This window comes from Parathielavia appendiculata (assembly GCF_033297405.1).
Source record: "Parathielavia appendiculata strain CBS 731.68 unplaced genomic scaffold N657scaffold_42, whole genome shotgun sequence".
Lineage (NCBI taxonomy): Eukaryota > Fungi > Ascomycota > Sordariomycetes > Sordariales > Chaetomiaceae > Parathielavia > Parathielavia appendiculata.
In genome coordinates this window covers 1-22,887 of record NW_026944261.1, presented here as the reverse complement: position 1 = coordinate 22,887, position 22,887 = coordinate 1, and the positions used below count along the sequence as shown (strand labels likewise).

Below are 22,887 nucleotides of genomic sequence, written 5' to 3'. Positions count from 1 at the left end.
GTGACGGGGATATACATGTTATCGATCTATTATGGAACTGTCACGTCATAAACCTGCCGGTGACAGAAAGTGTGCGAACCTACCAATAGACCTAGGTTCCTCTAGTGGGACGTGGTTAGAGATCGTAATGCAGATGTCATAATGATCGTAGTGAGAATAGGTGGAAGATGGCCCAGAGGTTGTTGGTCTGGCCAGCCATGTACATTTCGTCATCGTCATCATATCCCCAACACCATGCGCCGCTTTTCTGACGAAAATGCAACCTCCGGGTGAAGGTTAGACCTGAACTCCACCTATGTCCTAGAGTACCCCTCGTAGCCGATGCCCTGCGACCGATACGCGTACCCCGGCTCCCATGCCCCACCACCAGTCCCCGCATACGCAGCTTTCATGGCCACCGGCGGCGAGCTCCCCTGCGGCGCGTGATACCCTGAATGGTATGCCATGCCCTGATGATGCTGCGTATCTCTCAACCCGCCATGACTATGATGCTCCTCCACGATCCTGTTGTCCTGCGGAGCGTGATAGCCCGACTGGTACGTCACGCCCTGCTGCTGCGTGTCCTCGAGCCCTCCCAGCTGCGCCTCACTGACCTTCTTCTTGTTCCGCCGCCAGCGTAGGATCAGAAAGGCAATCGCGGTCACGGCGAGGATCGCGGCGATGCCCGTCCCCACGCCGATCCCCACCACGGCGCCCGTGGACAGCGCCCGGGGTTGTTCTTCTTGCGTCACGTTGAAGGACATGGCCCAGATGAGGTTGACGATTGCCGACGTGGGGAGCGACGTCTCTGTCGGGTTCTTGGCCAGGCCGAGCGTGATGGGAGGCGGGTTCGCTGTCTCGGAGAGGTAGCTGAAGCAGGGTGTCTGGAAGGCGACTTGGCGTGTGAACTTGAAGTAGCCACTTCGCGTCTCATGTTAGCAGCTGCGGTATGGAGCAAAGTGAACAGAAAGGACGGAGACATACTTGGGACAGCACAGCCCCGAGACGCGGTAGTAATCCTGCGGGCACTTGTCCAGTCTGTCCTTTGCGTTGGAAGCAGGGACAGGGAGCTCGCCCGGGCCTGCGGCCACTATCCGGTTCCCTCCAGGGGCTTCGGCGGCGGAGACGTTGAAGGGGCAGCATTGCGGGCGGTCGGCGTTGCACCCTATCATGGGCGCGTAGATAACCATGTCTTCGGCGTTGAGCAGCGTGTAGGAGGTTGTCTCGCACTCGCCTGCCAGCAGTTTGCCGTCATTTGGGGGGTTGGGCGTGGCAATGGGGCGGGGAGGGTCGGTTATGGGACCCTGAGGCGTGACGAACTCGATGGACCTGCCAGGGTATTAGCTGGGGGTTGAGGGACTTGGACTCAGGTAAGCAGGGCACACACTCATACTCAACGGCAACCGTGGATCTGGGAACATGTCAGCACACCAAGTTGAGACGCCATTCCCTCGGTGAGACGGCATGCGAGACGTACGGCTGGGCAAGTTGTGTCATGACCGTGTTGGGAGGCGTTGGACACAAAGATTGAAACCATGACCGTTCGTAGGCATCCCAGTCTGGCCAGGTCAGCGAGTGCGCGGACTTGGACTGGAGTCTTGCTCATCTTACCGTTGATGCCCGCGGCTCCTGCGCAAGTAGATGCGGCGATGGCGCCCGAGACGCAGCCTAGATATTGCATCCCGTAGTTGCAGTTGCATGCAGCCGCTTCGGTGCTGGCAAGGCAGTTTCCGTAGTCGCCATTTGCAGTGCATGTCTGGAAGCCGTTGAAACTCTACGAGAATGGCACACTGTCAGTTGGCTGCCATCGACGCCGCGCCGCCAAGTCGTTACGTACAGAGCAGCCTGGCCCCTCGGCGCTCAAGCTGGTGCTGAAGGCAGTGGTGAAGGTGCCATTCGCAAAGCGCCGGGCGATATGCGGAAGCGGTCGCTGGGGGACAAAAACCGTCGAAAAGGCGGTCGTCGTAGGTGTGATAGGCGGGCTGAAGATAGTCGCCGACATGGCGGGCAGACACAGTCGTTCTGTTCCACCCAAGCTCAAACTCTTAGAGACGCTGTTGGGCCTTTGCGACGAGGGACACAGAGGGAAACAACATGGCCTGGACAACCAGCCCTTTTGTCCCAGTCAGCACTCAGAAAACCCCAGCACCCATGGCCAGCACGCATTGGCGACAGCGCCACGGTCCAGAGCCAGCCAAGAGACGCCAGCTCAAGCTAGGGACCTCAGCCATCGTTGCGTACAATTTTTTCGCCGTGGCGGCGGCGCTGTAGCTTTCGCGCTACCACCTGATGCGGCTGACGGCGTTGTGGGGTGGCTGAGATGCAAGATCCTGTTGGAGTCGGCAGTTTCCGTGGCCTGTCCATGTTTTGTTTTGCGGTTGCGATCGAATGTCGGGTCTCAGCAGGTCTCTGATGCTGTCGTCGCCAAACCGCCCAAAGCCGGACACAACGCGCCTAACCTGCAACGTGGTTGCCAATCTCTTAATCAAGCGGTTGTCAAAACCCATTTTCTTGTGGCAGCACACCGCATGACGGCGGGTACGCCTCCGTGGGCTGTTCCTCTGAACTGTTGATGTTCTTAACGTTATCGTTAATAAGGGTTCCAAGCCCTTGGTTCTGGATGCGCCGGTCGAGACAGCGCCTTGGCAGTTGCCGACTATTGTCTTGGCGGAAAATACCTAGGCTTGTTTGAGTGTCAAAGTCCCTATGCTCTGTAACTACGGATCCGTACAGACAAGTAAGATCGGTCATGACAAGGGCAAGAAATGCTTATCCACTTTGTCAGCCATCTCAATACCCGAGTACGGAGGTAGGCGTTGAAGTGCAAGGAAAGCATGATGTCCCAAACACTTACGCTTTCTCCTTTTTTGCTGCCGAGTCATGCCCCACTGCGCCCCATGATCTGCGTGCACGGACTCAGTAGGGCTGCATGCCAAGGAGGCCATGGGCCTGGTCCATAGCGCACGTTGCGATTGGCTCGCTGCACGTTCGCTAGCGACCTTGGACACAATCAGTGCTCAGCTGGAATCCCACCACATCAGGGCAGCGCGGGTCGACGACGCTGGCTGCGGGTGTCGAAGGAGGAGGTTCCAACGTGCACATCAGAAAGCTTCTTTCTGCGGCAAGAGTTCCCACCATAAATCCAATTTTCCGATCTAAAGACCTCCCCCGGATGTCGAGATTCTGCCTCCCTTTGATCCCTCTGGAACCGTCATCACAACAACGCTCGATGACGGATGTGGGGCCAAGTCGAGTACCGAGCCCTATCCACGCACGCCACGGTCTTGACTACGGAGTAAATGTAATCCGTTACATAAATTGGCAGCGACCCAGGGAATCAACTGATGAACATCTGTAACGACAAATTTTGCGGTACATTCACTTTTGTTTAAAAATATGTTCATTTCGGCCTGTTACCCTGACTGCCTTACGCACAGAAAGCGATTGATGTGTTCCCTGTCTGTTTTGGCTTCTGTGAACAGAAAGACTGTTGTTAGGGACCAACGTTGATCACACACACCATGGATGACCGCCACGAAGTCATCAATCGCATCAAAGTATACGGAGTAGATTGCAATCCTGTTTCTGCATCTGGCAGGAAAGGTCATTTGATCAACAAATCAATAAGAATACCTAAAGATGGACGGCCGGTGTGCCCAACACCTCACAAACAACCTGACTGCAACCCGCCAGCCCAGCTATCCCATTGGGTCAGAAGAACCCACAGCCCGCCAATCTTCCTCGGCAATAACACTTCACCGTCATCGATCTGCAACATATAACTATAAATGTATTTCTGCTCCTGAGACGTACCGCGGCATAACGACTACTAGGCTGGTGATCCAAGCTATTCCTCCACCCAGGATATTACTTTGCTTGTTCCGTTATCAGCCCCAAAGCACAACACCACCCCATCGTCGAGCCATACGCTGATCATTCGTCGTTCTTCTTCCGCCCATTTCAACGTAATCCATCGTTAGCAGATTCCACTCCAAAGCCGTCCGTCACCAGAGTGAGGCTTGCTGATTCACACCAAATTGCGCGGCAGGAGACACGGATGAAGCGTGAAACGCCGGATGTGTGTGAGAGAGAGAGACAACGACGAAACCCGAGACCATTGTGAGAGACCAGAATTAAAGAAACGGAAAGAAACGCCATTTTCCCATGCGCTGACCCAACCATATGCGTGCCGGACCAGAAGAGGCGAGATGAGACCAAGTGCTAACGCTGCATGAGAGCAAAGCCAAAGCGCCAAAAGACCCAGACGAAAATGTTTTTACACTGCCGTTTTCATGCCCTCGTGCCAAAAAAAAATACAGAGTACCCCAGAACGCCAAGCATCGCTGTGATGCCAGTGATGCCATGACCAATAAAGACCAACAACGTCAAGGAGGAACTGGGAAACATTAGAAGCCGCCGCGCGGTCCATGATGAACCGGGGCCGGCTCGAAGCTAGATGTACTAAAGAGGGCGAGCTGGCACTCCCCATCTGTCGATGTACCACCCACGTCGTCCGGACGAGTCGATGGTGCTGAAGAGTCAACCCCTAATGGGCGCCGAAGAATAAGTCTCGGGCCCAGAAAAGGGGAAACGATCAGGCGTGTGCTGATATAGATATGCGTCCGGCGACGTACCGGCAAGTGAGGCGAAATCCCTTGCATCGGTGTGCGGCTGAGCAGGCTGAACGTCGACCCGAGCTGGCGTAGGGTTTGATGTAGAGCTCCCCGTTCGCTCGAGAGGCGTCTCGGCGGGCGACTCCCCCATGGCCCGTAGGATCGGCACGCGTGGGAAGTACGGATTATGGTCGGGCGGAAGCAGCGAATGATATTGAGTACCGCTATGCGAGTAGTAGTAGTTGCTCATCTGGACCGGGCTGCCCTCGTAGCTTGCCGTGCTGCTCGCACTGTCGTCGGATCCTTCAAAGCGGCCGCCCCTGGTTGGGGCCTGTTTAAGCTGAGCGCTTTTCGGCTTAGAACCGTACTGTGGAGCCCGAGTTAGCTCGATATGTCTTGAAAGGACTAGAGTGAAGCTTGCCTCCCATCTGTCCCTGAGCGGAAGGAGGCGGCACAAGGTGCGGTCCAGGGATACCTACAAAGCACCATTTGTTGACAATTTCGTGATACGAAGCGGATGAGATGCCGGCATTGGGAGAATTGGCGGTCGGGGAACCGGTGGATGGTTTAGTAACGGCGGAGTCGACCTTCACGGGGGACACCTGGCCAGTCATGCTGTCGGTCTTGGCCAGAGCCGGATTCTCCGCCTTCTTTCTGGATTTCATGTACAACCCGTCTGGCTTTCCGGCCATTTCGTTCTTGGCGTTCTGGATGGCTTTGCTGAGCGAGTTGCCAAAATCGTACCGAAGGGAGAACTGGCCGCTAGGCCCCGACAGCCCGTTTGACAGGTTATCACTGGGGAGGTCGCCGGCGCTCTTTACGCCCTTCAACCTGAGACCTGTGGGCACCGACTCCCCCAGGTAGTCGTGTATCGACTTGGAAAAGTTGACCTTTTGGTTGTCCCCGAACTCGTCAGGAGCTGGAGCGGCCGGTTTCGTCTTCTGGCCAGGACGGCGATTGCTCTTAGGTAGCCCGTGGAGCGGGCGGGAAGCTGCGCCAATAACACCCTTCTTGCCGTTCTGTGGCAGCATCTTCTTGCGAAAGTCGACCTGGAAGTTTGTGCCGTTGTTGTTGTCCCAGTACTCCTGGCCGTTTACGTTGTACCGGACGCAGAAGAACAGCGTCTTGGACTCCAGATTGGCCAGGTCGGACAACTTGATGGTGAAATTGAATCTGTCCTGGCTGTGAGGCGTATCAACAGGGCGAATCTCGCAGACGTACTCGGCGAGCACCTCGGAAGTCGTCTTCCAATAGTCGAGTGTGAATCGGCAGGCAATCACCTTGTGGAACGCAAAATTGGCCACGGCGACCGACCCGATAAGCGACTTTTGATCAACCGAGAGCCAAACACGCTCCAAACGTACTGACTGTGCCTTGCGCACTGGCGTCTCAACGGGGAAGTTGGTCATGGTGATCTCCCACTCGAACGGAGGGGTGCGCGCCGTCGCCCGCTCATCTCCCTTGAACGGATACTCGGTATCGCTATCGTAGTTATCAACAGGCGATGAGCCCGCACTGACCGCGAGCGGCCGGTCGACTTGAAGGAAATGCCTGACGTGTTCGAGGTGGGAGTCAAAGTGTACCGCCTTGGAGAAGGTCGGGGTACCAGGCACACTAGACGGTCTCCTACGGGTCGCGGGACGCAGGGCGGGCCGAACGAGTTCGCCAGACTTCTTGCGCACCATCTGGGGCTTTTCCCGCCTCTCTCCATCGGAATCCTCCTCAGATCCCGAGGTCGACCGGCTGATCAGAATGTGCGGCTCGGTAGCCGACCTCGCATGGGTAAATCGCCGGTTTGCCCCTGTGTGGATGTCACCAAGCGAGCTCGTGCTGAAACTGTGATGTATACCCCCAGTGAGGGCACCAGCTTGATCCGGCAAGACCAGCAGATCGCCAGCGTCGGGTCCGTCCTTGGTGGTATTTGAGGGAAGACGTGCCCTCTGGTGGGGAATCTGGCTGAGAGCGTCGTGAAGCTCCTTCAGATTCTCAATCTGCCGACCGCGAACCGCGGGCAAGTCGTCGTCGTCACTAGCCGAGTCGGGGGGCGACATGATTGCGCCGTTAGGCATCCGACGGTCGCCGGTAATTGGGGGCGGTGACTGGCGCACACTCCCTGCCATCATGCTCTTCAAATCTTCTGATGTTGCCTCGGGTGAGAGTGGGCTCTCATGGGGTGGCGTGGCCGACGGCGTCCTTCGATGCCTCGTGAGATACGATGCTGATCGCGGGAGGACGGGTCGCGGGCTGGCGCTTTGTGGTTGATTGAATGACGGTCGCCGGCTTCCTTCAGGGGACGAAGGACCCGTTGAAGCCGGTGACCGGTTGGACGGAGGCGTGTATGGCATTTTCCACGCACTGACCTTGGCCTAAGCGAAGCGGGCTCCACAGCAGGGAGGGCTCGAAAGAGTGGAGTTGGAACCGGGTCTCTCAGGCGCGGCTCATGGATGGCGACGTCGACTCTTGGAGGGTACAGAGGACGCTGCAGCCACAATACAGTCAGCTTTAGGAGTTATCGAGAAGTTTGGAGGTGACGGCGGGAAGAAGAAAGGGCTTGAGGTAGGTGTCAAAGACACAGCGCTGGGAAGCCGGGGGGATGGGAATAGCATCCAAGGTTTGCGACATTGTGTGGATTAACAATGCAAGGTGGATTGTATTATTACTCAGAACCGTTGACCAACACCTACCTGCTTACTGTTGAGTCAGGATGAAGCCGGGGCAAGAGTGACTGGCAATATTTCAGCAACAAGTCTAACTCTTGTAAACCCAAGCAGCGAACCGTCTTCTCGGATTATGCCACGGAGTGACGAGTCGGCAGTCGAGACGAGATGTAGAAAGCCGGGTGGCCTTCGTGTCGTTGATGCTGACAAAATGAGCTCCTGTTTCTGGTTCCGGCCGTGGTCGTTGGCCGGTTCGTCAAGCTCGGTCACTGGAATGTGCGGCCGAATCCAAGTCGTCGAACACGACTTTTGTTCCTGGCGAGGATCGAAGAGTCGAAGTCGGCGACTCTCTGGCGTCCGCGGTCTTTTGCTAGTGACCTGTGAGCAGCCTCCTCCTGGACGAGGCGAGTACCTCGAAGGGCTTGTCTGAAGAAAACGAAACACTGGGTGCTTGACAGCAAGAGAAAGGAACGGGCGGGACGCACTGGAGGAGCGGGACCGGCCCAGTTTTGAAGGACGGGACCGAATCGACGCCAGGGGTGACTGTGGGACACAAGTTGGCAGTGCAGGGGTGGTCGCGACTGAGCGTTTTGTCGATGTCCGGGATGCTGTGGCGGCGGCGAGTCAATGCAGTTGGTTTACTCTGGCTCTCAGCGTGCTGCAGTCGTTAAAGAGTGTGCTTCAAATTGGATTGTGTCTGCTTTACCCAGAAGACTACGGAAATGGAAGAATCGGGGACGAAGCTGGAGGCAATGGCAGGAACTGCTGGAGGAGTAAGCAGTTGCACCACAACAAAAAAGTCACTGGGTGGGATGACAAAAAGTTGAACCAGGGAGGGCGTGAACCCAGCGGAGCGATGAGCTGCGTCCTGCAAGCCCGCGACATGCAAGGTCGGTGGGGCACAATTGCCCCACTGCTCGCTTTTTGCTGGGCAAGAGTGGGTCTGATGATGGCGTCGGGGCCTGGCCCAGAAAGTCACCCCCGACCAACCAGGCTGTGGTTCGTGCCCCCTCTTGTGACCGGCGGTTGTCCTTGCTTTTCGTCGGTGGAGGACTGTACTTGTACGTGCACACACTGTGTGAACATGCCACTGCGCGAATCAAGGAAGAACCTCAACCGACTTACACAGTACTGTGATATGATCCCGCCAGGACCGATGCCGGCAGTCCAACTGGCATCTCTCACGAGCGGTAGTGGCCTTCAAAATCTGGTAATTTGAAGAGCCAGCCAGAAGCGTTTTCCGTTGAATGCACTTCAGAACGTCTTTGATGGCTTGACCTGCACATACGCAGTAAAGAGACTGAGTCCTCGGTCAACAGCACGGCATGCCCATCATCTGAGGTACAGAACCTGATACCAAAATTCGACTAAAGTCAGCTTGTCGGCGAGCAACTTTGAAGTCCTATGGTTTCGTTGTCGAGCAGCAACTCCGTCTCCCCTATCAAGATGATCTTTACACAGCAAAGGCCTTCAAAAGACTGCCAAAAGTAGAGACTCAGGTGAGAATCGTCGCGATTCCTTCCAAGGAAACTATTCAATGGAGGGGTTTCGGGTACTGATATCGAGCGTTACGATTCGTTGCGGTTTCGGGACCACAAGGGTGCCGCCATTGTCACCGTTACGCTCGCACATGATAACTTACCTCCGTACTTCTGGGTAACAGCGCAGAGCTTGGGAACAATGACCCTGCGGCCCGGCTTTGGGAAGCGCCCAGCATGTCAAACCCTTCCCTCTCCGGCCAAGGGCAGAAAAGAATGCTCGCCTCCATCAGTGGTGAGCACTGCCGTCAGAGTTCAAACAGTTCCTCCAGCAAGAGCCCAACATGGACTGGCTCGGATCCCGGAGATTGCGATGAGCACTGACGCTCGGCCGTTGAACGGTAAGGTAACGTTATGGCTGGGAGACCACTGTGGCTGGCCTGGACTTGAAGAGGCGCCACTTGAGACCATCTTGAGCCATTGCTTCAATTCATAACGGATAGGCTACTTGCAGCTCGTTTGAGATTATACATGTAAAGCTGAACGCGGCGAACTCAGATGTTGGAGTCCAGAGGTGTTCTGAGATCACAGCTGCGGCACAATGCAAACATGAAGACCCTTTATCGGCCTGGCACATGGAATCCAACCAGGCAGATATCCATCTCCTGAAGTGATTCGAGAGCATCCATGGATATCATGCCCAGAAGCAGCGACTTTGGTCTGGTTTCGGGTCCACAAGTGCCGTTAAGTTAGCGTCTTATCCCCGCCAAGGGCCATTTTCTGCCTTGCATCGTGGGACCCAGGCCCTGGCCCGTGCCACTGCTGAGACGAGTCAGACGACGTCGCACAAGCCTTCTCATCAGCAAAACCAAGGAAGCTGCAGATTTTCTGGCCTGTTACTCTGGTTCGCTTTTTGTCTCCCTGGAAGCTAACCAACATCGGCTGGCTTGAAAATGGAAACTTGATCCGCACGGACCCCGGCCTTGGCTTCGCGAGCGTGATTGTTTCTTCTTCCGACTCCCCCTTGTTGACTCCCATCCATGGATATTTTGGAAGCAGTAAAGTTCTTCCTTCCTTCCTGGTATGGATTGCCTTTTACTTTGGATAGTCCGGCGAATCAGGATAACGTTAGCATTTGCTCCGAGACCTGCGACAAGAACGAGTTATTGAATTGCCTACCAATGTGATCGGCATCCCTAATGCGGGGCAGCAGCTCCCAAAATCATGTCGTGAGCCCCAGGCTGCGGGCATCTTCCCAGCTCCATGAAGAATCAGGATGATGGTTGGTTGTTTGTGGCTGGGGCGCTGGAGTACCGCGGACATCGCACGGTACACTGCACCCAACAATAGCTTATTCATTGGATGCTCTCAACCTTCAGTAAAAATTCATCTTGACCTCCAACATGAACCTGGATACCAGGCACCTCGTTCTTGTTGAAGGTCATAGAACGCGGCACAGCGACGCATGACCATACCGCGGGCGGCGCAGGCTTTGTTGGTCTCTTTCTAGCGCCGATGGAATGTTTCAGCCTCAAGGCACGACGAGCCCAACAACAATTGACCGGCGCAAGCCGTTGTGTAATTGGATCGGGACGTTTCCTCAATCGCTGGCGGCGATCATGGCGCGTCATAAACCATTGTCTCCCACCTGCAACTCAATGCTCATTTTCAACCACCACGAAAAAAATTGGCCTTGATGGTGCCTTGGATGCCGAGGTCTGCGGTTCTCGCAATTCTACTGATATCACTGAAGTTTGGGTATCTGGTGAGCTCCTACGTTTTCTGTCGATCATTCGCGTCTTCCGGAATAAGGTTGCGCTTCTCCGAGGCAGCTATTGTTTAAGGAAAAAATAACCCCCTGCTCAGTTATGCAAACAAATCGACCCCACGCCCAATTGCTCACCAATCTCTGCCCTGATACCTACCCGAAGGATAAGGAACCACCAAGATCTGGCATATTTTGCTGTTCTGTAAGAGGGCGAAGTTCAAGATGGCTTTTCACGGTGAGCGAGAGTTCTATCTTATCTTATCGCTGCTTCCCGTACGACCCCTCTTTATCGCCAGCAGAAGATCGGATGGACTGATTGGACAATTGCAAATCTTATCGGGGCCATTGGCCAATGAATGCGCTTATCTCCGGCTCTCCCACACGTGGGAATTCGCGTGCTTGTCAACGGTTCCGCCGCAGCGCCAGACGTTCGCGGACCGTGCCAAATTGGACATCCTTCGCACACTGTATCGAACGTGAAGTGAGACGGGTTCGGAGCCTGCCATGTTTGAAGACCGACCGGACGGATCGCGACTCGCCCCGGTCGTCCGGGTTTGCAACGAAGCCGCATCACCAACGCTCACGTTTCTCTTCCGAATACATCCCGGTCTTTCTCCGTGCCATTTTGGTCGCTCCACTCCTCACTAGCTATCGAGATTAACTGAGCAACACCATCTCATTCCCGTTTGAAGAACTTTGTTCGATCGATCGCCTGCAGTTTTAAAGCCTAGCCAATCCGGGGCTGCTCACATCTCGGAAGCGGCCTCATTGGACATCGGAAGACTTTCACGCCAAGAAGGTTCCACATCGCGCGCACCATGGGCCACCGCAGGCCTGCATGAGGAACGCACGGCTGCAACGCGCAGCACAAGCCAAAGACACCTCATTCCAAGATTCTTGGGTTTCAACTCAAGATACCGACATTGGTGACACACCGCAACAGCGTCTCGCCGTGGACGATCAGGGTTCTCGCCAAAGCATGGACGATCTCCATTGATCGCCGTCGGGACCTTCTAGCGAGCCTCGAGCTCTCAGGAAGGGGGCGGGAGGTGGGAAGCGGGACATGGGATTCTCGAGGCGGGTGTGGGATTCGAAAAATTTCCATGTTGAGGCAACAGATGGTGAAACGTTGGCGCCATCGTCCCCATGCACCTGCCATACTTAACACGCATCCCAAGACGCATTAATATTGAGCGATAGCGTACAGTAGTAGATGGGATGCCATACCCCTCTTTTCGGCAATGCGCCCTCTCTCCGTGACGATAGGTAGCGATACTCCCTCTCTTTCCAGGTGAGCCTACCGTGAATAAGCTAACTCTGGGGCTACCATGGTACCCGGTGGCCTATTCCGGTTCCCCCATGATTGTGTACTGTTAGGGGGCATGTAGATTTGCTGGGTCGAACAACACATGGTCCAAGGTTGCGGGATGACGATACACTTGCGGCATTCGCCTATTAAAGCACCTTTTGGCCCGTCTTGCTGCCGCACCGGGCAATCAGGCCTAGAGAAGCCTACCTACCCCGATTGCCAACATTGAGGACGACCAGCGCAAGCCGAGCCCAAGAACAGACTCGGCGTCTCGTCAAAGCCCGGTAGCTGACTTCTCCCCGCCCGGCTTCGATGGATGAGTTGTGTTCAAGTCCTGCCCTTCTTGGAATTTGGCAAGGCCCCGGGTCCAATAATATCAGAACAATACGGTTGCGGCATGTCGCACGCGTAGCGAGGTCTCATGACTTTGAGCTGCCTTGGTTCGGGGCTCCGTAGCTTCCGTTATGTGGGGAGTCGTGAGACATGTACTTTACCCGGACTGGCTCAGCCTGCAACGCCGGATTCGGGACTGCCGCTTTGGCACATGCAAGATGACATCATCGCTCACAGCCTCTAATTTCAGCAATTTTCAAGCAACCCTCAGTCCTCACGAACAAGTGAAGCCACGATATCTGAACCTACAACGATAACGAGCTTTTGGGTGCCTAGTTAATTGTAGACATGATCGAAATAGGTATTCCAAGAAAGGATGGTATGCAACTGCTGAATCCAGCCACCGATGTGTCTGAGACGTACACTTCCGCTTTTTGATTCTCTGCGGTGACCTGTACGTAACGTAACGTTGCGCCCACTGTGCTTTGTCGTAACTTCATGTTTCGTTATGTCCGTAAGCGCTGTAACAAAATGATACGGATACACACAGGCGCAGGCCCCATCTATGTGGGCCCAACCAGTTATTCTGTACTGTGTACGGAATAAAGCACCGCGACAGTCATCCAACCACCAAATCTTCAAGTGTGTCAGTGTCTGGTAATACATGCCGGACAGCAATGAGTCTGCAAATTCCATGTCCAACCGAAACTCTGAGAGGACAACAGCCGCCAAAATCGCGCCAAGCTATATCAAGCTGCCGAGGACTCAGCTTTCCTTTTGCTGAGTGGCGCAACCGTTTACCTGTTAGGAACCATTGCAACGGCGTTCGTTCGCAGCAGCCACAAACCAGGTGATTGCCCCCGGCAACCACCCGCAGGCGGTGGGGGCCACCTTGGATTTTTTTTCAGCACAAGTCTTGCAAACCAATCCCACGTCAATGGAATCCCGGACTCATTGATCGTTGTCACCACGACGAATCTTTGCAACAATACCTACCTGTTACACATACTACACACCTCAGCATTCTCTTCACCCGGTGGAAGTGGTCATCACTAGAAAACAACTCCAATTCGGCCCGGGTCACTGGCCGCACGGCGGGGTTGTGGGCATTTGCATCAGCCGTGATTTTGACGCCCTTCAGCTCATCCTGCATTGCTTGATGAGAGATCGGCCAATTGAACTCAACAAATCCCAAGAGCCAGGCGAGATTGGCTGCTGCAGCACCAGTGTTCAAACCCCTCGTACACCGGAAACAGCGGTGAACTTTGTCCCCCATTCTTTCGGTCAGCACAGCGGCAGCTCCATCATGTTAATTCTCCCTTGACTCCCTCCTGTGGGTTTCCCCGCGCGAGATCGACAAGGCCAGACCGTCACACTTTGTCGACTTTCACCCTCACCACAGCCAGTGCGCCTCCTGTTATTCGTACTCTTTCTTTCATGCGGGGCCGCCGATGTCGTCCATCGGGGCTCGGAGCCCTTTTACTTCCGGCCCGGAACAAGTCAAGTGGCTTGAATGCAGCCCAATGGGCCCGGACCCGATAGTGTCACGGAGTCTTTCCGGATATACCATGAACCTCTCCTCAGGACGACATCAAGCATTGGCTAGCCCCGCACATAAGGCGGTGATGTTGACTGCCACACGGCTTCTTGGGACAGAGTTACTAGAGGTTTCGATGACGGCGATAGTCAGAATGTGTCCTCATCCCCTTTCGTCTTGCCGGCGACGTGCTTGTCACCACGCGATCAAGAGTATTCCAGCGCCGCATGCACTCAACCTTCGATGTCGAAGAACGGGTCCTCGGAATCCACGCAGCTGGCAGGTCCAGCTCTCAGCCTACGCAACCCTTTGGGTCATGAGCGCTGCCTACCTTCCCCGAGTCGCATCCACCCTGGGCACCACAGCAAGCTGAGAGAAGCATCGAAGCTTGGGAGGACTGGGCGTGCTATCCTCGAGTGCTTCACCGGGTTGCGACAACACAGGGTTGCTCGTGCCGTGGGCCATCTGCTTCGTCTTTCTGGCGACAACGATAAAGCCGTTATGTTGCACTCTCACATCCTTCCGCCAGTAACGAAAACAGCGACGACGGGCGATGTTGGCCACGTGCCATCCACACTCTCGTCGGAACGACCGCTGTGGTGTGCTTGCTGCCGTGTCTGCAACACCGGTGAAGCTTTTGAAGCAGCAGATAATGGCGCCGTTATCAATGCCAGAGGGCCTACGGAGGTACCCCGCAAAGTGGCTGACGCTGAGGCACGTTACACGACCATGGCGATGCCCTCTCCGTCCTTCTGTCTGACGCCGGGACTCGGCATTGGATATCGACAGTCCTTCAGCACGGCGAGCCGAGTAACAGCGACAATAAGCACGGTTCTTGCATCTGGACTGTAGTTGCATGATAGTTGTTGGGTCCGCTAAGATCGGAGTGTCGGTGCTTCACCATGTCGACGACGCCAGTTTAAGACGTAGGGTGTCGGATGCCCCACCGCCCCTCATCGAGCGAGTCGGGCACAACCCCTCACCGGTCCTCATGAAACACGCCTGCCATCCCTCCGTACACTACTGTGTACACTACACGCGTTAACATGGGGCACTCTCTCCGCGGAAATCCCCCTCCAAACCGCCCATCTAAGTCATCTTCGCTTTTTTATGCGAGTTACGGACTACACAGGACACCCGCTTTTCCCTGAACGTGTTGTCTCAACCCTGTGAGCCGCACAAGCCTCGGTGGGGGCCCTTCTCGGCGATCAGCCTCAACCTTGATCAAACGTTTGATGCCAAGTGCTCTACACTAATGGCCTGGAACTCTGGGATCGGCATCCTTGGGACGCGTTGACGGGCATCTCCATCCAGTCGTCCAAGCTCAGCTCCCCACTTTGAGCCCGGCACGCCGGCGAGCCGCCAATGCAGCACCAAACGCATGCGGCAAGTCCAAGAGAATGGTTAACGTTAAAAGCCTGGACGCCACCACCAGCCGTCGACGAGAGGGGCTGGCGTTGTTGCAGGAAAAATCTCTGCGCCTGCCGGTGGGCGTTTCGGGTAAGGACCCCCGCGCGCGAAGCACCATCCGGAGTGGCGATTCGGCCAACAGAAAAATCCTCACAGTAATAACTATTGAGGCGCTTTGGGCAATACGAGTTTGAGATTGCGCATTGCGCATTGGATTGCCGTGACAGCGATGCTATCATGGGCCGTCACAACCCGCTTGCGACCTTGACACATTGGATGGATCCCGGCATGTTGCAATCGGCGTAAGTCCTGCAGGTGATAATATCCTGTGAGAGTCGCAATCTGGACCCGCAACGCGGTTGACCCCCGGCCAACCTGAAGGACTTCGTCGAATGGTTGCTGGGGAGTTCAGCCCTGAGCTGCCGAAGAGCCGGATATCGCACTGCAGCCAGGAGTGCGCGTCAAAATCGAGTGGCATGGCGAGATCGATTACTCATGCGCCTCCGGCCGGCATTGGTCATCAAATCCTTTCTTTGACATTTTGAGCTTGGCTGCATTGCTAGCTTGATATCGAAAGTATGACCTGGTATGCACCCATCGTGGACTCGGACCCCACTTGCTGTCAAGCAACTCGAGACAAGTCAGTTCAGGGGCTAGGGGCTAAAACGTGTGGCCAAATCAAAGTTCTTAGCCAACAAAATCTCGAACCGGAGGGAATTCCAATGCAGATAACGATTCGTCAATGGATAGTTCTCTGGAAAGCTCCAATGAGACGCCGGCCTCTTGGCCTGGACGGTGCGACACTTGTCATACGGCGGCCGGCACGGTCCTTATCGGATCGCGGATGACGGTGCCCGTCAGGAACTGCAGCTTCTCCGATCAATCCACAGGCTGGCTGTGTATTACCGCATCAGTCGTTTCGCTTTATCATCACTTTGCCTCCTCTGTCTTACTCTGCAACATCGGCGGGGAGGGGTGGCAATCAGGCTTCTCGACGGGCAGGCAATCTCACATGCGAGCCATCCCCGAGCCGCATCCACTGGCACGACCTCGAGTCGCCGGCCCCGATAGTGCGCATGTCTTGGGTAACTGGAGTGGCATAAATTAACGAGGGACTGCAGGCCGATGCAGCCAGCCAACCCACTCAAGGGATATGGATTGCTGCAAAAGTAGTAATCTATTCCGATTATAACATCTGTCTTCCGAATGGCGATGCTTACATGAGACCAGGCCTGCAAGGCAGCCCACACCTGCGGTACCCAGACCGCCTAACGGCTTCTTGTAGTGCAGTCGTGCAGTAGCGCTGGCAATGATGGAGGGTTGCAGTGCAGATTCGCTTGCATGGCCTGCTTGGCCAATCGAGCGACCGGAACGGGGAACGGTGTTTGGCCTCCATCATTTCCCCGTTATTGTGCATCATCCATCATCAACCGGCTGCTGTGTCTCTCTTTCTGCGGCTTTCGTTGTTGGTGGACGGAGGGCGAAGTCGTCTTGGGTTTGCCTTTGTGTGCGGTGCTGTTCTGCATCCATCGTCTGTACAACAGTACAACACAACCGAGTGGCGGTCATCCGTTCCCCGGTTTCTGTGTTATGCGGCTACAACTGCTTTCAACAGCTTGCCGCTCGGCTGCGGTTCACCGGTGGGTCGTCAGGGTGTGTCGTACATGTTGCTGGTCTGCAGCCGGTGAAGCGCGCTGTAATATGCTGTCCACCTTGGCCGTCAGAGGATTAGGTGGTTAAGAGTTGCTAGGGTTGTTACTCCTATTCAACCCGGCTCGGTCATGGCAGTTCCCCGGCGTGGCACAGGTGAGAGGAAGAACTTCGAGAATTCTCGTTGTCATCCCAAAAGATTTTGATCATCGCACAGAACTTGCCGTACCATGATCTTCAGTCTGCCACGGCATGGTCTAAACATCTATACGGACCTGTCAAAGGCTCATCCCAAGCCCCATCTTGGGTAACCGCTGGCCGGCCGGCAGACCGGAGAGTCAAATCACGTTGTGGTGTGTCGCCATGTGCCATGCAAACAGCCCACTCCCTCCTCCCTCCTTCGCCGAGTAACACATCATACTCTAATGTCGCCTTGCACCCCTCCTCCATAAAGGCTGCGTCAACGGTTTGGTTCCGGTCACTAGCGCGGTTTCGCGTTGGCTTTTGATAGGACTCTGCTCCATTATCCGCTCATCCGGCATTAGAAACACAGACATCCAAAGCACAACCTTGAGCCCTCCCACTTGTATAGAGTATCCACCACTCCAGACTGTATACGTCCTCCTTTGCATAACACTGATCCCACATGTCTATCAATGAGATATTGCCGTCTAATAAGACGCAGGCGGACCCGACCGCACCCCTCATATGCCGGATAGCGAACAGGGAAGGTACCCCCCTCTTGAATGCCAGGACCCTTTGCAGCAAGCTACACAAGCCACGTTCCACGAGCAGTCACATCAAGGGTCCATCTAACCGTGTTCAGAGCGAGGCTGGTCCGATCGATGAACCAAAGGCCAGACCATCGGGATCTGCCAAAATCTCCACATGCCGGGCCGCATCTAGAGACAGACATCTAGACCTCTAACTTGAAATGCATGCTGATCCTGCCGATGCCGTTTCTCGAGTTAGTTCACGGTCTTTGGATTACTTTGCCGGGGATTGCCCTACCCCGGCAGCACTGAGAGCAGTGAAATACTCTGTTGTGCCCCTTTGACAGTAATAACCGAGGCATCCGCTCCACTTCTCCCCTTCTCGTCAGAAGCTGCATGTAGGGTCTTGGTAAACACCGTGTCATGCCCCACTCGCGCAGACTCCGGCATAAATCGCCTGCCCACATTATGCATATAGCGAGCCCTGGGCCAATGTGGGCTTTGCGAAGGGCTCCCTCCTGATGCTGGGCGTGTAACGGGGCGTCCATACAGGGCCTTATCCGATGGTGCGCAAAAGGGGGAGGGGAAGAGGTCGGGAATGGGGCGAGGCATCTTACCTTAGCTGGACGGCCCGGCGGTCTAGCAAGTTCCAGGTGGGCAACACAAGGGCTGACCGGTGAGTTTAGAGTTGCCGCATCTCATTCAAGGCTGGTTGGGTTGTGTTTCTCGGCGGTATGGGGTGCAGGCTCGGCATTGAGCGTTGCTACTACAGCATCGGCTGATAGAAGGATTAAGTAAGAGAACTGTAACCCGGGGCATCAATGAAAAGCGCTTCTCTCTCGATCTACTGGCGTGAAGAAGTTGGCGGAGCGAGACCCTCCTTGCAGCGCCCTCCGGGTTGGTTGCACCAAGCCGTTAGGTCGATGGTATCCTACCTCTCGTTGCCACACCGGTCAGAAAACCCTTTCGTCGTAGCGACCTTCCACCGTGAATATCATCGTGACGTAGGGGTTTGTGGCGAACACTGTACGGCCGAGTACCAGTACTCCTGGTGCTGGCGATTGCTCTTTTCCACAAGCACCTGATATTCCGAGCGTCTTGCAGTCTGATGGGGCTCATCGATCCATGCAGGGTCCCTCTGGGCGCGCTGTAAGATGGAGGAAAGGTGAATGTATCAATATTGACGACGGCAACCCGTTCATATCCCCTAGCTTGAAGGCGGACTGGACTACATGTAGGTTAGAAGATGAACATTGCTATGAATCCAGTTATGGATTGGCTCAGGTTTCGCAGTGGCCATCGATTCTTCATTCTCCCAATACCGATTCGCCGTTGCCAACTCTTCGTTCATTACTGCTGAACCATCCCATCCAAGAGTAAGGTAGTAGCGCTCTTCATCCTCATAGCATAGCATAGCTGGGACACGAGTGCTTGAGTTAACGGTGCGATTCCTACTATTGCCTGTGCCTTTTTATGAATTTCATTTCAAGCAAGCTGAACTGAGTTCGAAGACCTTGGCACCGGGTCATCAAAGTACATCGCGTCAAGTATCAATCCTGGATGAGGTCCAGACCTAACTCACATATCTCTGGCTCGGCTCATTGAATCACAACAGTAATTGAATATAGTAATCGATTAGACGTGTTGTATCAGGTATTACTCATATCAACTTCTCTTTTCTCATAAAACACCCGTCGGTGTCATAATCGATGACAGAAGTTTCTAGAGAGTCAAAGGCACAATCCAGTCATGGACGCGCATCTCCTGACCACCCAACCAAGCTGGCGAGGTTTCCGCGGTCTAGTCAACGTAACTGAACGATAGGACCAGGAGAACATCTGTGGAAATTAACACAATTCTCCGTGGGAATCAGGTCACACTATGACGCTCTTGAAGGGTGGCGGCGGGTGTCGTCCACGACACACCATGAGTGTCCCAGATTTCGAGTTACAGTCAACTCAGACTCAGGCAAATCCATGCGCACCTCGAGTCTTGCTGCATAGCTCTATCATTTCACTCACATCGATCTCATCTTTACCTCTTGACTGTCGCCCCCCGATAGGCAGTATCAGTCCACTCTCCTCGCTGCACTGCCGATCCCACGTCCTCTTACATACCGTAATGGGAAAATGCACCAGGCAGGTATGATACTTCGCATTCCAGGGATACAATCTGCCGTTGATGTGTCAACTAGCATTCCCACCGCAAGTAGCATTCCCAGCACAACTAGCGTTCCAAGCGCTCCGCTCTCTGATTGGCTGGTAATTCTTTCGGTCATGCTCAATCCGGCTGGTCGATCAAACTGTGGCAATTGGCGCTACTGTAAGCCACTGTAAGCTACCTAAGCCACTGTTCGCGGACGATGACAACTCACCATACCTAATCCCTTTTGAACAACGCACAAATGCTAGACATGAAGATACAAAACGAGGAATTGAGTCTTCTCTTTTTCTTACTGTTCTTAGTAAGACATCATCTAACGCTAACGTTATTCTTAAACACACATTATATACTGCCACTGGCATCAATCGGATGCGGCGATACAAGCAGAAACCCGGCGGAGGGTGACACACACCAGAGTCGGCTCGATCATCCATCCAACAGTCGCAGGCACAGTAGAGAGATGTCTTAAAGATTGTGACGGGCACCACCCAAGGTCTGGTCAGCTCGCACATACAAGATCAATATTCCTACGAAGAGAGCAAGAGCTAGATGACAGGAACGGGCGTGCAACCAGACCTATATGCTGGAGCACATGCCTATGATACAATCATGAGAACAGTGACCACAGGCATATAACATGACCATGAGAACAGGAACGGGGATCCCGTGGCAAAGATGCTACTGAACTGTATCGATATCTGAAAACAATGTAGCAAGCTGACCGATCAAGATACTGCCCAGGTTACCGCAGACTGCAACCAGTGGTATCCTGCTTTAAATCGGCTGGCGGGCTCGGAGGAGAGCGGGCCGAGAAGCTGGAATGACTGATGTGGTCCTCCTGAGAGGTGCGACGCTTAAGCTAGGAACCATCATCCACCCGTGCGCCACGTCCAAGCCGGGTTCTCTGCTGTTGCTCGACAGATTGAGACATGTGTTTGCCGGAACGCCCGCTACCCGCGCCTTTGCCCCGGGAGGCCGGAGTACTACTACGTCTAGCTGTGACCCCACGAGTATTGGTGCGAACTGTCTGCGTGTTGCCGTCAGCTTCTAGAGCACGTTGAGATATCCTGCGGTTGCGACTCGAAGTGCGGGTAACCGAAGTGGCTTGTGCGGTGCTGGTAGAGCCGCCTGCGGTAGACCCCGTCGGGGATGTCTTCGCCGTTGGGATGGACTCTATCGTTGCAACGTTGACAGTCGCACTGAATGCTGTAGACTGCTGAGTCGGTCGCTGCACCGGCGACCGGCCGTGGACGCTGCCAGTGCCGGATGTCGGGATGGCGGGCACAAGAATCCTGGAATGTGAGAGGCGAACTAATCCGGTACCCCAGCCAGACCGTGAAGGAGGCGGCGGTGACATTCTCTTCGATGGTGTTCTGGTGATGCCTTGGAAGCTCGGTGGAATTGATCCGGTGGGTTGGCTGAAGCTGGGGATATGAGGCAGCGGCACGGGTGTTTCAGCGTCTTGGTACGCTGCCGAACCGCCCATAAAGCTGCGGGTAATAGGCTGTATCACGTGTATAACGCCCGAATGAATACCACGGCTAGCGCCGAGTAGACCAGTGGGGGCGTCACTGAAGGAGGGTGCGACAAGTGGGGTACGGGCGGCTTGAATGCCTCGGACACTGGGCCCGGCCGAACCGCGGCGTGCCCGCTGGTCATCGACAGCGGCGACAATGTGCGGCGAATATTTGATGCTCGCAGCACGCAATAGCGGCTGATCATCTTCGTCATAACCAGGTGATGTGCTAGCCCGTTTATCTGTGAGCTTCGCGTGCTGCTGACTGTCCCTGAAGATGTCTTCGTCATCGTCTACGAGCATGCAGTCATCATCATCATCTTGCTCGTGATCAGAGACGATGATCTGCTTCCCCCGGGTGCCAATGTTACGGGGACCGTCGTCAGTTTGAGGATGACCATGAGATGTAGGCTGGGGTTTAGCCGTGTCCTTTGTCTTAGGGGCAGACATCGCATATGGCATGCCAAAACTGTCAGTCGTGTCTGTTGAGGCAGGGCGCTGGATGTGATGACGAGGAGGACGCTGTGTTGTCTTGCGGCGCGGTGAATCTCGGGCAGAAGAAGGCTCGTCGCTCTCAGAACCAGGGGGAGGCGAGTTGGAGATGATATGCTGGTTGAGTAACTCTGAGTGGGCGATGACCAGATCTTCATTCGGCTCTTGTAGACTACTGCCGGCGGGGAGCCACGTGAAATGGTTAAGCTCAATGTCCTCGAAGTTCTCGAAAGCTGCAAGGCTGTCAAAGACCTTGTCGCAGATGCGTCGCTGTGTGTCGTCGCGCTTCCAGCCGGTCATGATGGTTGGGCGCCACTGTCGACCTTGATTCATGATCTCCTCTGAGATAACGACAAAAGCGACTTCCTTCATCATAGTCGCAAACATGATCTTCAGGTAATAGAAGGGCTTCTTGTATCGCTTGCCAAAGGTGTTCTCCCAGTCGAGAATTGGTGCCCATTGCTTGAATACGACCTTGAAGAGTGTCGCATCAACACGGCTGTAAATCCATCTCTTGGTGTGCTCGAGATCGGCTCCGCTGAAATCCTGGTACCCTTCGCCATACTGCCATGAGTCGATATGGATCCGGGGGTCCAGTCGGAAGTCCGTCTTACCAAAGTCGTCTAACCATGTCCGTGCAAGGCCGTACATTTGCTGGTACAGAAGCCGGTGTTTGAAGTTGGCGGACATTCGCTGCGCATAACCGTAGAGGTTTGAAAAGGTGCTGGATGTATTGCTGATGTCCGGGCATGCATCGACCACGATGCGACCAAGTGGCTTGGTGCTACAGAAGACGAAAAGCACCTGCCGGATCCGGTAATCGACCTTGTTCTTCATCATGGTCATTTCGGTGGCGCTGGGTGGGTTGGCGGCAACCCAGGGGTAGAAAACTCGAATGTTTTCGGTTTCACTCAGCAGGTCCTTAAAGGTTGCGCGATTGGTGGGTTTGAAGAGGTCGGGATAAATCTGGTCGAGCGATTGACCGGACTTTCTGGCAGCACTGCGGATCGTCGAGCCGCCTCGAGTCTTCCTCGATGATGCAGTACTGGGCTGGGTGCCTGATGTATTGTGGGTACTGCTCGGAGTCGCGGCAACAACCGGCTCGATGAGTGCGGTGGGCTGTATCGCCTGGGTTGCCATGGTCGGGGTAGGTTCCGATTCTTGATGACGTGAGGTGGTGCCTGTCGGAGTGGCGGGGGTCGGCAAGATCGTGCTGCCCATTGCCCTGCTCTCCGGTGCAGTGCCTTGAATACCAGCGAAGTAAGTGAC

At 54.9% G+C, this 22,887-nt stretch overlaps 6 protein-coding genes across 6 annotated transcripts; 3 read left to right on the top strand and 3 right to left on the bottom strand.

Moving 5' to 3' along the window:
* Positions 1-293: 293 nt before the first annotated feature.
* Positions 294-1,981, bottom strand: N657DRAFT_637920 (uncharacterized protein; the record flags this gene model as incomplete). The annotated part of the gene is made up of 6 exons (XM_062791546.1): positions 294-900; positions 964-1,308; positions 1,367-1,390; positions 1,457-1,538; positions 1,591-1,753; positions 1,817-1,981. 6 exons carry the CDS (start codon positions 1,979-1,981, stop codon positions 294-296), a joined length of 1,386 nt encoding a protein of 461 aa, XP_062642334.1.
* A 2,449-nt stretch (positions 1,982-4,430) lies between these two features.
* Positions 4,431-7,384, bottom strand: N657DRAFT_369238 (carbohydrate-binding module family 21 protein). Its single transcript, XM_062787029.1, has 3 exons — positions 7,285-7,384; positions 5,072-7,071; positions 4,431-4,959 (listed from the first exon to the last, which is right to left on the bottom strand). The coding sequence occupies exons 2-3, from the start codon at positions 6,935-6,937 to the stop codon at positions 4,519-4,521; spliced, it is 2,307 nt and encodes a 768-aa protein (XP_062642333.1). The 5' UTR covers positions 6,938-7,071; positions 7,285-7,384; the 3' UTR covers positions 4,431-4,518.
* On the top strand, positions 6,944-7,726 carry N657DRAFT_369205 (uncharacterized protein). The gene is made up of 2 exons (XM_062787027.1): positions 6,944-7,082; positions 7,277-7,726. Exons 1-2 carry the CDS (start codon positions 7,033-7,035, stop codon positions 7,677-7,679), a joined length of 453 nt encoding a protein of 150 aa, XP_062642332.1. The 5' UTR covers positions 6,944-7,032; the 3' UTR covers positions 7,680-7,726.
* Positions 7,727-8,074: 348 nt separating this feature from the next.
* Positions 8,075-8,755, top strand: N657DRAFT_369213 (uncharacterized protein). Its single transcript, XM_062787028.1, has one exon. It carries the CDS (start codon positions 8,106-8,108, stop codon positions 8,466-8,468), a length of 363 nt encoding a protein of 120 aa, XP_062642331.1. The 5' UTR covers positions 8,075-8,105; the 3' UTR covers positions 8,469-8,755.
* Positions 8,756-13,540: 4,785 nt separating this feature from the next.
* On the top strand, positions 13,541-14,724 carry N657DRAFT_369061 (uncharacterized protein). The gene is made up of 2 exons (XM_062787026.1): positions 13,541-13,542; positions 13,794-14,724. The coding sequence occupies exon 2, from the start codon at positions 13,918-13,920 to the stop codon at positions 14,524-14,526; it is 609 nt and encodes a 202-aa protein (XP_062642330.1). The 5' UTR covers positions 13,541-13,542; positions 13,794-13,917; the 3' UTR covers positions 14,527-14,724.
* Positions 14,725-20,099: 5,375 nt separating this feature from the next.
* On the bottom strand, positions 20,100-22,867 carry N657DRAFT_651105 (uncharacterized protein). Its single transcript, XM_062794094.1, has 2 exons — positions 22,233-22,867; positions 20,100-22,172 (listed from the first exon to the last, which is right to left on the bottom strand). The coding sequence occupies exons 1-2, from the start codon at positions 22,837-22,839 to the stop codon at positions 20,470-20,472; spliced, it is 2,310 nt and encodes a 769-aa protein (XP_062642329.1). The 5' UTR covers positions 22,840-22,867; the 3' UTR covers positions 20,100-20,469.
* Between the last annotated feature and the right edge of the window lie 20 nt (positions 22,868-22,887).

Excerpts from the sequence above, each read along its gene's own strand:
- N657DRAFT_369238 (XM_062787029.1), bottom strand. The coding sequence starts at position 6,937 with ATGCCATACACGCCTCCGTCCAACCGGTCACCGGCTTCAACGGGTCCT. Across the intron at positions 4,960-5,071 it reads TTGTCAACAAATGGTGCTTT|TACGGTTCTAAGCCGAAAAG; the intron begins GTAGGTATCCCT and ends CGGGCTCCACAG.
- N657DRAFT_369205 (XM_062787027.1), top strand. The coding sequence starts at position 7,033 with ATGGATGGCGACGTCGACTCTTGGAGGGTACAGAGGACGCTGCAGCCA. Across the intron at positions 7,083-7,276 it reads CAGAGGACGCTGCAGCCACA|CTGCTTACTGTTGAGTCAGG; the intron begins ATACAGTCAGCT and ends ACCAACACCTAC.
- N657DRAFT_369213 (XM_062787028.1), top strand. The coding sequence starts at position 8,106 with ATGAGCTGCGTCCTGCAAGCCCGCGACATGCAAGGTCGGTGGGGCACA.
- N657DRAFT_369061 (XM_062787026.1), top strand. The coding sequence starts at position 13,918 with ATGTCGAAGAACGGGTCCTCGGAATCCACGCAGCTGGCAGGTCCAGCT.
- N657DRAFT_651105 (XM_062794094.1), bottom strand. The coding sequence starts at position 22,839 with ATGGGCAGCACGATCTTGCCGACCCCCGCCACTCCGACAGGCACCACC. Across the intron at positions 22,173-22,232 it reads GACATGGTTAGACGACTTTG|GGTACCAGGATTTCAGCGGA; the intron begins GTAAGACGGACT and ends AGTATGGCGAAG.